At 35.4% G+C, this 12,370-nt stretch overlaps 3 protein-coding genes across 3 annotated transcripts; 1 reads left to right on the top strand and 2 right to left on the bottom strand.

Moving 5' to 3' along the window:
• The first annotated feature begins 4,171 nt into the window (after positions 1-4,171).
• On the top strand, positions 4,172-5,589 carry LOC137926710 (gamma-butyrobetaine dioxygenase). Its single transcript, XM_068770388.1, has one exon. It carries the CDS (start codon positions 4,347-4,349, stop codon positions 5,583-5,585), a length of 1,239 nt encoding a protein of 412 aa, XP_068626489.1. The 5' UTR covers positions 4,172-4,346; the 3' UTR covers positions 5,586-5,589.
• PolZ2 (DNA polymerase zeta subunit 2) lies at positions 5,582-6,765 on the bottom strand. The gene has a single exon (XM_068770389.1). The coding sequence runs from the start codon at positions 6,630-6,632 to the stop codon at positions 6,048-6,050; it is 585 nt and encodes a 194-aa protein (XP_068626490.1). The 5' UTR covers positions 6,633-6,765; the 3' UTR covers positions 5,582-6,047.
• A 574-nt stretch (positions 6,766-7,339) lies between these two features.
• ND-MWFE (NADH dehydrogenase (ubiquinone) MWFE subunit) lies at positions 7,340-11,590 on the bottom strand. The gene is made up of 3 exons (XM_068770465.1): positions 11,418-11,590; positions 8,047-8,133; positions 7,340-7,369 (listed from the first exon to the last, which is right to left on the bottom strand). Exons 1-3 carry the CDS (start codon positions 11,514-11,516, stop codon positions 7,340-7,342), a joined length of 216 nt encoding a protein of 71 aa, XP_068626566.1. The 5' UTR covers positions 11,517-11,590.
• Between the last annotated feature and the right edge of the window lie 780 nt (positions 11,591-12,370).

The raw sequence follows: 12,370 nt of genomic DNA, 5'->3' as shown, positions 1-12,370 counted from the left end.
CGATTTTTTTAAATAATCGAACACGAATATAGTTTCTAATAGTGGTAGTAGGTGTAGAGGATTGTGACTTGAGATCTTAGGTCTCGCTTCATGCATTAATTATATAGGATTGTCACTGTGAACAAACAAGTTTCAAGAGGATGAACAGTAGCGCCCTCTACATACTGTAATGCTTATGCGGTTCATGGTTTATCTCCCTGTAGATATCATAGAGTAAGCATCTATGGATTTACGGTAAACATGAATATACAGGATGTACATTTAAGTACGCAAAGCAATGTCATATTGTATGTCACTGTGTGAAAAATATAATAAGATTTAAGTAAATGCAGCTCGAAGTGTTATTTTTAAGTTTAAATTCAGCGATCAAAGTATAGACATTTAGTCTTATCTGTTAAACAGAAGTAATAGTTATATATACGAATTCTAATTACACTTTGCCATGCCATAATTTGAGAATGGCTTTATTGATATCATTCATCTTGCTTTATAAGTTTCCTAGTTGTTTAGATTTGTACGAAAAAAAAATTGCGCAGAAGTTTGATAAATTTTGGTTGAAACTGCGCATTTTATAGTTGGCTGTGAACTTCCGCTGTTTGACAGCTGGCTATGAACTTTCGCTGTTTGACAGCTAGCTATGAACTTCCGCTGTTTTACAGCTGGCTATGAACTTTTTTTATTATTATATATATTTTTCAGTTCGTTATTTTACAAGTCAGTATTTAGCGTTTACAAAATTAATTAACTTATTTTACATGTAATTGATAAACAATGTGATTACTCTGAAATATGTTACACAATATTTTTTTTCGAAATGTGACAAGCGAATGACTTCTGGCAGTATAATCTGATAGGACAGTTGTTAAAAAGATTTAAAAGAGAATTTTTGTAAAGTGTACCTAGAATATTCAACATCTAGTCTTTAAGTTATTGCAGTGAACAATATTTTTAATATCTTTCCATGTTTATTTTTTTATTTTGTTTTATCTGTGTAATTAATAAAATAAAATATAGAATAACGCAGAACACTTTGTTTTATTTAAATAACCCTGTAATTAAGAATTGACAAAATGATGTAAAATATGTTTTACATGGTTGCAAGGGAACGCGTAGATTTCGTGTAGCCTTCGGAAAGCTATGAAATATCTTCTCGTCCAAAATCCCACGATGCCTAAAGACGAAGGTTTTATATCAATGTGCTACCAGCCCCACGGCACCCTCAATCTCACAGTCTCGTGTAGCGATTTTGAGTTTTATTTATTTATAGATTAAAACTCATTTATTGCGTAGAATGACTTTACCATGTGTAGGTCGACGAAGTAAAAAAATCGAGGTATACAAAAACTTTATAACGTTATTGTTTCCTGTGTAGCATAATCGCGTTGTACGAGTATTCTCGTGTAACTTGCTAATGTGGCTGAAAAGTAAAATTGGATATTTCTGAAATTCATCATTTCAGGCATAGGGCGTTAACTGAAAATAGGCTTCCTCCATAGATTTATAGACCAATGATGATATCATTGGCGAATATAAAGCTCAACGAATCCGCTGGTTTGGTCTCTTGGAGCGAATGGGTTCGGATCGGAGCGTGAAGGTAGCGTACCTGGAAAAACCGAGGGGTCGAAGACCAGTGGGTAGACCCAGGTATCGCTGGAACGATCGCGTTGAAGCAGACTTACGCGAATTGAATGTCAACCAATGGCAGACGATGTCGCAAGATAGAGGAAAGTGGAAGTCTCTCGCTTCGGATGCCAAGACCCACTTTGGGTCACTGAGCCAGCGGAGTAGTAATAGTATACATTTATAGACCGGTATGAAGCTTCCATCATCCAATGTCTTTCAAGGACTAGTTGACACATACTATGTAAAATCATATATAACTTACGCGTACGGTAAGCAAAAAAAAATTCACTCACGTGATCGATCACGTGACTTTGGTAGTGGGGGGAAGTATATAAATAGCAAAGCGGTGACGGACGGAGCTCACTCAGTGTTTAGCACCGGGCGATCTAACATCTGAGGATGCCCCGTGGAGGGGTGAAGCACGTGTGTAGATTAACGGTGGTAGTTGTGTTTCGCATTGTTCACCGCATTTATCAGCGGGCTGGCTGGCGGTGCACTTCATTGCACTACTACTGCTGCATAACGGAAGTAGCTATATATAAGGTCCTTTCTTAGTTTATCTATATCTATTATATATACATCAAATTATTCTCCGTGTTTATCACTTTTATGATATTGTTTCCTACTCCTACCTTCTGGCAGTACTTTAGGAAGGTCCAGCGACTTCCTTTTTGGTTTACCAGAGGCAATGTTTTCTTCTTCAGTTCTTTACTGCAACCGAAATTGGTATACTGTTCTTAACGTGCCAAGTTATGGACAGCCATAGGTGTCTCCACTTTAAAACCTTTACCTAAGCGGCCATCTATTGGTGTGGCCATCCTAATGCCACTACAACCTGCCATATCACTGGCCTATGTGTTACTTTCGTTCATATGTATATCTCATTTTTAATTAAATGTGGCAATCTCAACAACTTGTGACGTGCATATCGCGCGCCACTCGCTAACCGCTCAGCATTTGGACCGCGCCTCGAAAAACGCGTTGCCTAGCAACGAGCTCTTACCCACGTGTCCGCGCAGTCGATCGCATCGTGGCAGCGTCGTAATGAAACGGATAAATGATAGATGGCGCCACGGTAGATGGAACAAAAGTTTGCATCGCGCTGTTGAGAGTCTCCGCGCTCTCCGAGGTGTGGTCAACATTAACAAGAAGCTACAGTACTACGGCCACTCCTACAAACTCATTGAGCAAGTATAAGCTTGCCGCGACCCTCTATAGCTCGCGTTCAAGCGAGGGCGGTCCGCGCATGAGTAGTCCTCGCTCCGCATCACTTACACTACACCCCGTTTACTACACTATACACCTATGTAATGGAATCGGGCGTTACTTCGCGGAAGTTCATCCTAAGTAAGAAAAGGACCAATATTTAGCCACTTCCGCACATGCAGTAGTAGTCGTGCAATGAAATGCACCGCCCGCCAGCCCGCTGACAAATGCGCATACGGCAAACAATGCGAATCACACAACCGCCACCACCAAACCACTCAACACGTGTTTCACCTACACGTGTATAGTGAGTGCGTCTTCAATGTAAATGGGAAACTATGAACCAGCGTACATTTTTAGTCCGCGGACCTACTGTTTCCACGGACTCAATTTCCATGAAGCTACACAAAGCCTAAATAGACTAACAGCACAACTCGGCACATCAAATACAAATGCGGCATTCTCGGAAGCTATGGTGACGGTATCATCTATTCCTATGTACCCAAGATGGGGAAGAGAGTGTTCACAGCACGTCGCCATCCCGAGCGGTCTTGACCCTCGCGCTTTACTTCGCTCCACGTCATTCCAACTGCCTTCACTTCTGCAGTGATCGTCCGCCTCCAGGTTTGCTTTGGGCGATTCCATTCTAGGGCGTGCCTCGGTATGTGATCAGGGTCCCTTCGGAGCGTGTGACCTCTCTAATTTCACTTGCGGCGTTTGATATGCTGGTCGATCGGCATCTCACCGCAGCGTTTCCAGAGGTTTACGTTGGAGATTTTCTCATGGTGACGATATGATAAGAGGTTATTATCGACGAGAAACAACCCAAGCGAAAATCCCCTTGTGGGGACCTTTGAACTTAGTCACTCTATGAAACGTTCACCGAAACAGTCACGGATATCAGCGGCGTCCCGTTCCGGTAAGTAGCGTATGTACCGGCCCAAATTAAGGCTCCTCCAGGTACCTTCGAGTTTCGCTATAGGTCTTAGGCTAGGTGCACACTGCATGCCACCTCAAACACGTGATATTTACTAACGCCATTTGGGCAGCAGAGTCCGATCAAAAAAAAAAAGTTTGTCAAGAAGAGAAGTCATCACTCCTAACAAACATTGCTTCATATGATGATTGGTGATAAAAGTTCAACGTGAAATTTAACGCGTTATACATAGCCAAACCGTGTTATAAGGTTGAAGATAAGAATCTTACAAAATAGCCATTCTCTCTCATCATGTTCATATATATATATATATATATATATATATATCGTTTATCAGACTTCATTGCTTGTTGAAGCTAAAAATAAACATGCGAGACAAAATACTAGTATAACCAGTTTTGTAATAAAATGAAATATACGGTTATATGACTGAGGAACATACAATATCTGACAATCGGGTAAAGGTTTTGATAAAAACATGTGCGAATCGTCTAATATAATAATAATGTTTACTATGACGTCATTGTACAAATAAAGATGGACCATTATCTCGCACAAAGTCCCTTGGAACGCGGTTGACATGTTATTGATAAAGAAGCTCCGATCTGTGAGTAATTTAATCGAAAGTTTTAAATTAAATTTAAATAAAAACAGTTTAATTAGAAACGCATCGAGTTATAACAATGATATATTGGCTCTAGAGGTCAAAGGTGAAACTTTAAAATTTCCATACGTGTGGCTGAGAGATAATTGTAAATGTGAAAAATGTTTCCATCCGACGGCAAAGAGTAGAATACTCGATTGGAGTAAATTCGACATCAATGCAAAACCAAAAGACATCACAAAACACGAGGACTACATTCATGTAACCTGGAATGATGGACATGTATCAACTTTCGGACTAAATTGGCTCAAATTCAGAAGTTTCACACCGGAGAACCAACATAAATACACCAATGAGTTATATAAACCTTCTAAAGTCACATGGAAAGGTGAAAATTTCAATCAGGTCTGTAGAAAACATGACTATAGTGAGATTATATCATCAGACGAAGCCTTGTTGAATTGGTTAAAAGATACATCCGTGTATGGAGTAAGTTTGATACAAAACACACCAGATAATGTAAATTCAATAGATGATGTTGTCAAGAGAATTGGTTTCCCTAAACAAACACACTATGGCGTTAGATTCATTGTACAGAATGTAGCAAATACTAGCAATGTAGCATATTTATCAAGCAATTTGCAAATGCATACAGATCTACCATATTACGAGTATTGTCCTGGAGTAAATCTACTCCACTGTCTTGTTCAAACAAAATCATTGGGAGGAGAAAACACACTGTCAGACTGCCACTATATAGCAAACTATATGAAACAAAACCATCACAAAGAATATGAAATCTTAACAGATACGGAAGTAGAATGGAGTGACATAGGCACGGAAAATGGAAATGAATTCTACAAACTGTACAGATCGCCAGTGATATCCCTAGATAAGCATGGCGAAGTTATAAGAGTAAACTTCTCAATACCACAAAGAGGCAACCACTTCCCAGGTCCTATCGAACAAGTTAAACCATGGTATGAAGCATATAGTCTCTTTTACAAGCTCAACCAACAATTTTCAGCCAAATTCAAAGTCGATCCAGGTAATATACTAGTGTTTGATAACATAAGAATGCTACACGGTCGAAGCAAGTACCAAGACAGTGAGGACAACATAAGAAAACTCATAGGTGTATATGTCGATTGGGATGAAATATACTCCCGTATAAGATCATTAAAAGTCAAATTAAATAATGAAACTTTGTATTAAATAAAAGCCTTATATACACTTAGTTTTATTTCTTATTCATTTTACATTTACACACAATATATTTTTTTACTTTAACATTTATGAATCGACTATATTAACATATAACTATGAGATTCTTCCTCCGTAATCTCATGATACAAATGTAGAACTTAGAGTATTCTCTAGGAAATAAAACATTTTAATATGTATTTATAACATTACTCCTTTAAATTACAATGTTTTGCAGATTTTAATGCAATATTTTATAATTAATATAAACATACAAGCCTCTAATGGCATATGACAGTAATGTACAATGAATATTAATTAGAATAAAAAACTACAATTTTGGTGAACGGAATACCTAAACAAAGACAAGAGGTAATAAGCATTTACATTCACAATATGAGTACAAAGTAAACAATAATGTATTCAAATAGAAAATAACTCTCTTAATCGAGAAATTATGATATATAGAATAGTTTACTTCATTTCAACATAAGCATCAATACTGTAGCCTCTTATATTAAATCTTCTCAGTGGTAGAATTTTATCGTGTTCTTTAGCCTTTTCTTCAACTTCAACTAGAGGGAACTCCTCTAAATCAGGATTAGAAGCCATGGATACAGCAGTGGACTCGTTAGTGTGAAGAAATATTGTGAAACTCCTGTCATCTGGAATGTCCCTTAGTTTGTTGCTCATAGCAGAGAGATTTAAGCAAAATGCACGTAGATTTTGCTCAACTTGCACCAAATAGGCGTCGGAATCCTCTTCGTACGCCACGTTCTTTTCGAAATCGAAGACGAATTTTATTATAGGCGTATAGTCGTTATCCGTAACCGCGAATTCCACGCGTTTCATGGTGCCTTCCCTCAAGCACTCAGCCACGCTCTTTAAGCACAAATCAATGTACTGATTCACATCAGGATGTTGAGAGCGGTAAACTACAACGCTGTACTTCTTTCTCGTTTCAAAAACATTTGGCGGATAAACCGCGGTGTAATATAGGATGTTATGAAAAGCAACGGCCAAGAATTCCACAGTTATGTCTATGAAACAGTTATTCATCTTAATAAGCTTCTGTTAATTACATATAACACATAAATCGTGAACTTATTGATATATCGATCACTCTGATATTTACGCATCAGCGGCAACGGAGAAAACAGAGCAGACAAATGTCAATAATCCGAATGACAGATGCTTTTAATGCAGTAAAGTATGTAGCTATGAACCTTTGGCCAGAAACAAAATTCACCTTTCATAAAATGATATGATTTATTACATACCAAAAAAAGAATATTTTATTTTTATTCATAATAAAGACGTAACTATATGTTATCTTTCAAGACCCAAGTTTACATTATCTGTGTACAATAATTCATCAACATATCAATCCATTAAAATATTGTTTACGTAATTTTGCCTTGTAAGGAATATGCTTTTTACAACATTAGATCCTACATAATTTTGTTTGTAATTAGTAGAATGTTGATTATATAATTACACCAAATATGGAGTAGGGTATTGGAATGTCGTTCACTGTATTAAATATTAAAGAAATATACAACGATGTAACTAATTAATTTATTAATAATTTACATAGAACGGGAGCAAATTTATGGACATTTGTATGTTCATACTAATAATAATTAAGTCAAAATTGAGAAAATTTACTTAAAACACCAATGACATAATTGAAATAAAACGAATGGCAGATAAATCTACTTTAAGTTATTTATTATTTATTTAACATCCACTATCGAGAATAAACTTTATTTAGCATCCGGAATTGTCTCCAGGCCCTGTAAAAAAAATTTCATTAAAAAAATGGCCCGTTCCACAAAAAGAGATAAATTATTGTAACATATGTCAAGATGTTCCCTTTATACAGGTGATTAATTTTCTTGACCTGTCTACAAAATAAAAAAAAAAACTATCACCATATTATTAATGTCATATAATAATTAAAAATCTTCGAGTGAATCTGTCAATTTTTTAGATTAACACTACGACGAAATATCGATTGCAAAATTATTACAAGTGAAAGAAATATAATTAACCAAACCTTATAAAAATTAGATCACTACCAACAATCTATCTTAATGGAAATCAATAGCGGAGGCTTCCGGACATCCTATGACTTAAAAGATGACATATGAGGTACTAAGATTGTCAATATGAACTACCTTAACTAAGTAAGAAAAGGACCAATATTTAGCCACTTCCGCACATGCAGTGGTAGTCGTGCAATAAAATGCACCGCCCGCCAGCCCGCTGATAAATGCGTATGCAGCAACAACACACAACTGCTACCGCCAAATTACTCAACACGTGTTTCACCCCTCCACAGGGCATTTTCAGGAGTTATGTTACATCGATTAGTACCAAACACAGAGTCTTAGTCTTATTCTTAACTAGTAAACATTTTATTAAGATAAAAAAAAAACATTTTATTAAAAAGACATTAACTCCAACTTACTCTGGTGATATATGCATCATTTACAAGCCGTGTGTCTCTCGCATAGAGCATGCGATCCCATCTTTGAACCATTGAGCGCCTGTAATGCTAAAAATTTAGAAAAAATGGTTATAACACTTAGAGTTACACATTTAAACAACTCGAATGGGTTTCCAAAGCTCCTTCTGGAATCTATAAATTATTCCTGGCAGGATCCGACACGTATCAAAGGGCAGTGTCCAATTCAAAAGCCAATATGGGCCAAATAAAACACTGTGAATAACATTGTAATAATTATTATATAAAGATAAATTTATATAATAATTATTAAAAAATTCGCTGCGAGATCGAATTAGAAATTAGGAGATCAGCAAAAGAACCACGATCACCGACATAGCTTGAAGAATTGGTTGTCTGAAGTGGCAGCGGGTGGAGCAGATCGCTCGTTGAGAGACGACCACGAGCCAGTAGACGTGACGTTGGTACGCCGCCCAATAGGTGGACCACACAACATACTTAAGGTCATGGGGAGTCGCTGGATGTGGGAAGCACAGGACCAGTCATCGTGGCCATCTTCAGGGAAGGTCTATGTCTTGCAGTGGGCGTCTATTGGCTAAAAAGAAGAAAGATAACGCATTACCACATTCTATGCCATGTGGGGCATATACGACCCCTGCTACAATTTCAGGCCATTTGCAATTCTCATCGAAAAATGATTTTTAAAAAATAAATTGTAGACTCGAATATAGATAACTTCACATCACATATGCACATATGTAATGAACTTTTTTCATCTAATTATAGATTTGCAGTATTGAAAAGGTGTAAAGCATACATCTTAAATGACTTTTTTTATTTTTAAAGTGTGAGTTGTACGCATCCCATGCGACATGAATGGTAAATCTTCAAAAATTGCTGCAGCACGGAACTTGTTAACTATGTCCCTGATATTACCTTTTCATTTTTTTTATAAAGACACTCAAAATCTTCTTCCATCACTCGGAAGTGAACTTTAAGAACCTTTACAATTCCAATTCCAATTTAATACTAATTATTATATTTATACCCAGAATTATACCAAAAAAAACTTTTCTAGATCTGGTGAAATTTGTGTTCCTGTATACAGTCATACATGTAATAATTAGCGCTAATGGTATCAGCTTACTTGCTTTAGGTGGTAATTACTAAAGACTGTGTCAAACTGACCATGTCAGGGTTTGTTTTCCTCCGCTCTATGCCATTAATAATGCTTTTTTTAGCTGAGATTTTCAAAATAACCCAAAGCATTCTTTGGCAGAACCACAAAAATTTTCATATCAAGTTACTAGTCGATCTATGCTTTATTACTACAAATGGCCTGAGGACCTGTCATACACCCTATATTATTTTCGGGAATAGGACAAAAGTGTTTAATAATTTTTTCACATTTCTTGTTATCATCATTCTTTTCTACCCATCTTCATAGCTCCATGCTTAACACCCTAACTCTAGCACACGGCATCCTAAATTTTCACATCTGTACCTCTACAAGATAAAGCACCAATTTAATGCAAAGAATAATGGTTAATGGGAATGTTATCTGTTTGTGATCATCCAACACATCTCTTTCAACTGATTGCATTATACAGAGGAATAGAAAAACCCAGTTGCAGAAGACTTGACACTTGCAATCACAGGTCACAGGTTCAATCCTTGAGACACAATCTTATAGTACAGGGCTTCTTAAACTATGGGTCGCGACCCCAAATGGGGTCGAGAGATTTTAATGTCAAATGTTTATATATACCATTTTATAACATCACTTTAGTTGGTGGAATACAGTGGACATGTAGTGTCTAGACACGCACATTTGTTGAAGGTTTTAAACTAATATAAATACAATTTTATAATTTTTTGTGCAATTTTTAATTTTAGAATTTTGTATGTTTCAAAACTAATTCTTTAACTATATATTTTCATATGTATATGTATATTGTTACCTAATAAATAAATCATGGAAAAATATTAATTAATTTTTTTTACATTTGTATGGGGTCGTCAAGAAACTAGCAATCATATATGGGGTCGTGAATGACAAAAGTTTAAGAAGCCCTGTTATAGTATAATCCTATATTATTAATACACACTGTGTATTAATTCATACCACACTGTGTATTAATTATATAGGATTAACACTGCCCACAAATAAGTTTCCAGAGGATAGACAGCAGCATCCTCTGCATACCATAATACGAAACTACAAACACCAACTCGCCAGCCAAGCGTGGCAATCATGGTATATGACCTTATTGATATCTTTGCTGGAGGCTTATGCCTTGCAATAGGCATCATGGGTTGAAATGACAATAACTAAAGACGAGAAGTATCTGTTAGGTCAGCTAATTGTATATAAAATTATACCAATTTTTTTTATACTTGATGTGAAAAGATTGACAAGTTTACATATACAGATTGAATAATTATAGGGTAATGCTTTAAAAGGAATAACATGAAAAAAAGCTTAAAGCTCTTCTGACACCTATAACTATTATAGGCATTACATTTGATGTATTTATAAAAATTAGAAGCAAACAGTGTTCAGGTCTAAAATCAAAATTTATTGATTTACATCAAATTTCAACTTTATAAAATCAGGATCAACCTTTTCACTGCTATTTGGTGAAAAAGCACTGCCATATTTATCTTGAAATCCTTAATATACTATTTTTGTGCTGCGAGTTTCAGTTCATCTTTGTTGACCAAGTTATACCACCTCCATTCAATGCTACACCCATAATTATTTTTACCACATCATTGCTTGAAACCATGGCGAGGGAATATCAAACAAAAAGAATTAAAATAGATTCATATTTGTCAAAAAATGTCCTGTAATTTTCATGTGTTCTTGAAAGAATTGCTTAGGAGTCAATATTAATACTCCTACCTATCAAAGCCTCTTTCAACAAGAGAAAGCTTTTTCTATCTCACCATAATAGAGCATTAAGAAGCAAGTTCAAGAGTGCAAAAGAATCAAACTATATTTTTATTACAATTTACTAGCCAGTATATTTTACTGCCCACCTACAGTGAAACATTATTTGAGTTTGGACACCCCTGGTTTAGCGCAATTATTAAAAGCATTTTTGGTCAAATATACAGATAACATAAATACATAAAATATAAAAACTTATTACTTTGTAATATTCTAGAGTGACGAAAATGTACTTTGGAAGACATATAAAGGCAGGAAACGAAAACGAATGACAGTGAAATTAAGTAAAATAATTATTTGTGTTACTGGAAAGATAATGTAATATGTAATTGATTTATTTTTAAAAATTTTGCGATCAGTTTGTTGTTAGGTTAAATTTCAGCAGTGTTACCTAACAGATAACGAAATCCGTAAAACTTACATTTCCTAAGACCAAATTGTGGATATGATAAAGACCCCAGCCCGGCAAGCCCAGAGCGGCTGTTATAATAAAAACACTTGGCAACGCTTCGTACCACATATTTTGATTTTGATTTCGCGAATTAAAACCAAAATCTACTGTACAATTTTGTTCTACAAAATGACATCTTTTTAACAGTGTTGTAATAAAAAAAATAAAAAATGAGTTGCCAAACGATAAATTATTCCATTTGTTAAGTGTTATGGAAATCGAGTACAAAAAAAATTTGCTAAACATATTTCATAATCTTTGTAGATTTTTAGGGTTTTTAAATAAAAAATTATATCTCAATAATAAAAGATAAAATGCACTTTCACATTTTCTCTTTTAAATAAAAAAACGAATGTACATTTTTCTATTGAATCCGATCGTTTACAACACCTTTTTAATATTATAAATAGATTTTGTTATTAAAAATTTGCAGTTGAAATTAAAATGTAATCGTTTCACATATACATTATATTATATTATTAGTTCAACCATAAAACCGTCGCCAAGGATGCCGCCCTGAAGAGTAAAAGAAGGCAAAACTACGAGGAATTCACCATCTCATTGTCAAGCGGCAGGTTAGACTGGGAACACTTGAATGGAATAGGAGGTATATGGAAGGAACTATGGCATCGACAACGCGGAACGGGGCACGAAGGATTCTCAGAGTACCTTCACAGGCTTAAACTCAAATTAAATTTAAATGAAACAGAAGGTTATGTAAATATGCAAAAAATGTTTAATTATGATAAAACGTGAAATTAAACATGTATATTAATAAAGGATATTATATATCTTAAATTAGATTGTAATGCCCTGTCCCATAAATAAGATAGGGAAGAGTGAGAGGACCCCAATGGCGGGGGCGATAAGAAAACCCATAAAACCGAAGATTTTGATGGGGTTTTCTTTTCAATATTCGCAAA

The sequence above is a fragment of the Battus philenor genome, unplaced genomic scaffold, assembly GCF_028537555.1.
Source record: "Battus philenor isolate CCGP_79_NKW_IND1 unplaced genomic scaffold, ilBatPhil1.0.hap1 SCAF_3, whole genome shotgun sequence".
Lineage (NCBI taxonomy): Eukaryota > Metazoa > Arthropoda > Insecta > Lepidoptera > Papilionidae > Battus > Battus philenor.
Note: the sequence above shows the minus strand (reverse complement) of the source record. Positions and strands in the feature narration are given on the sequence as shown.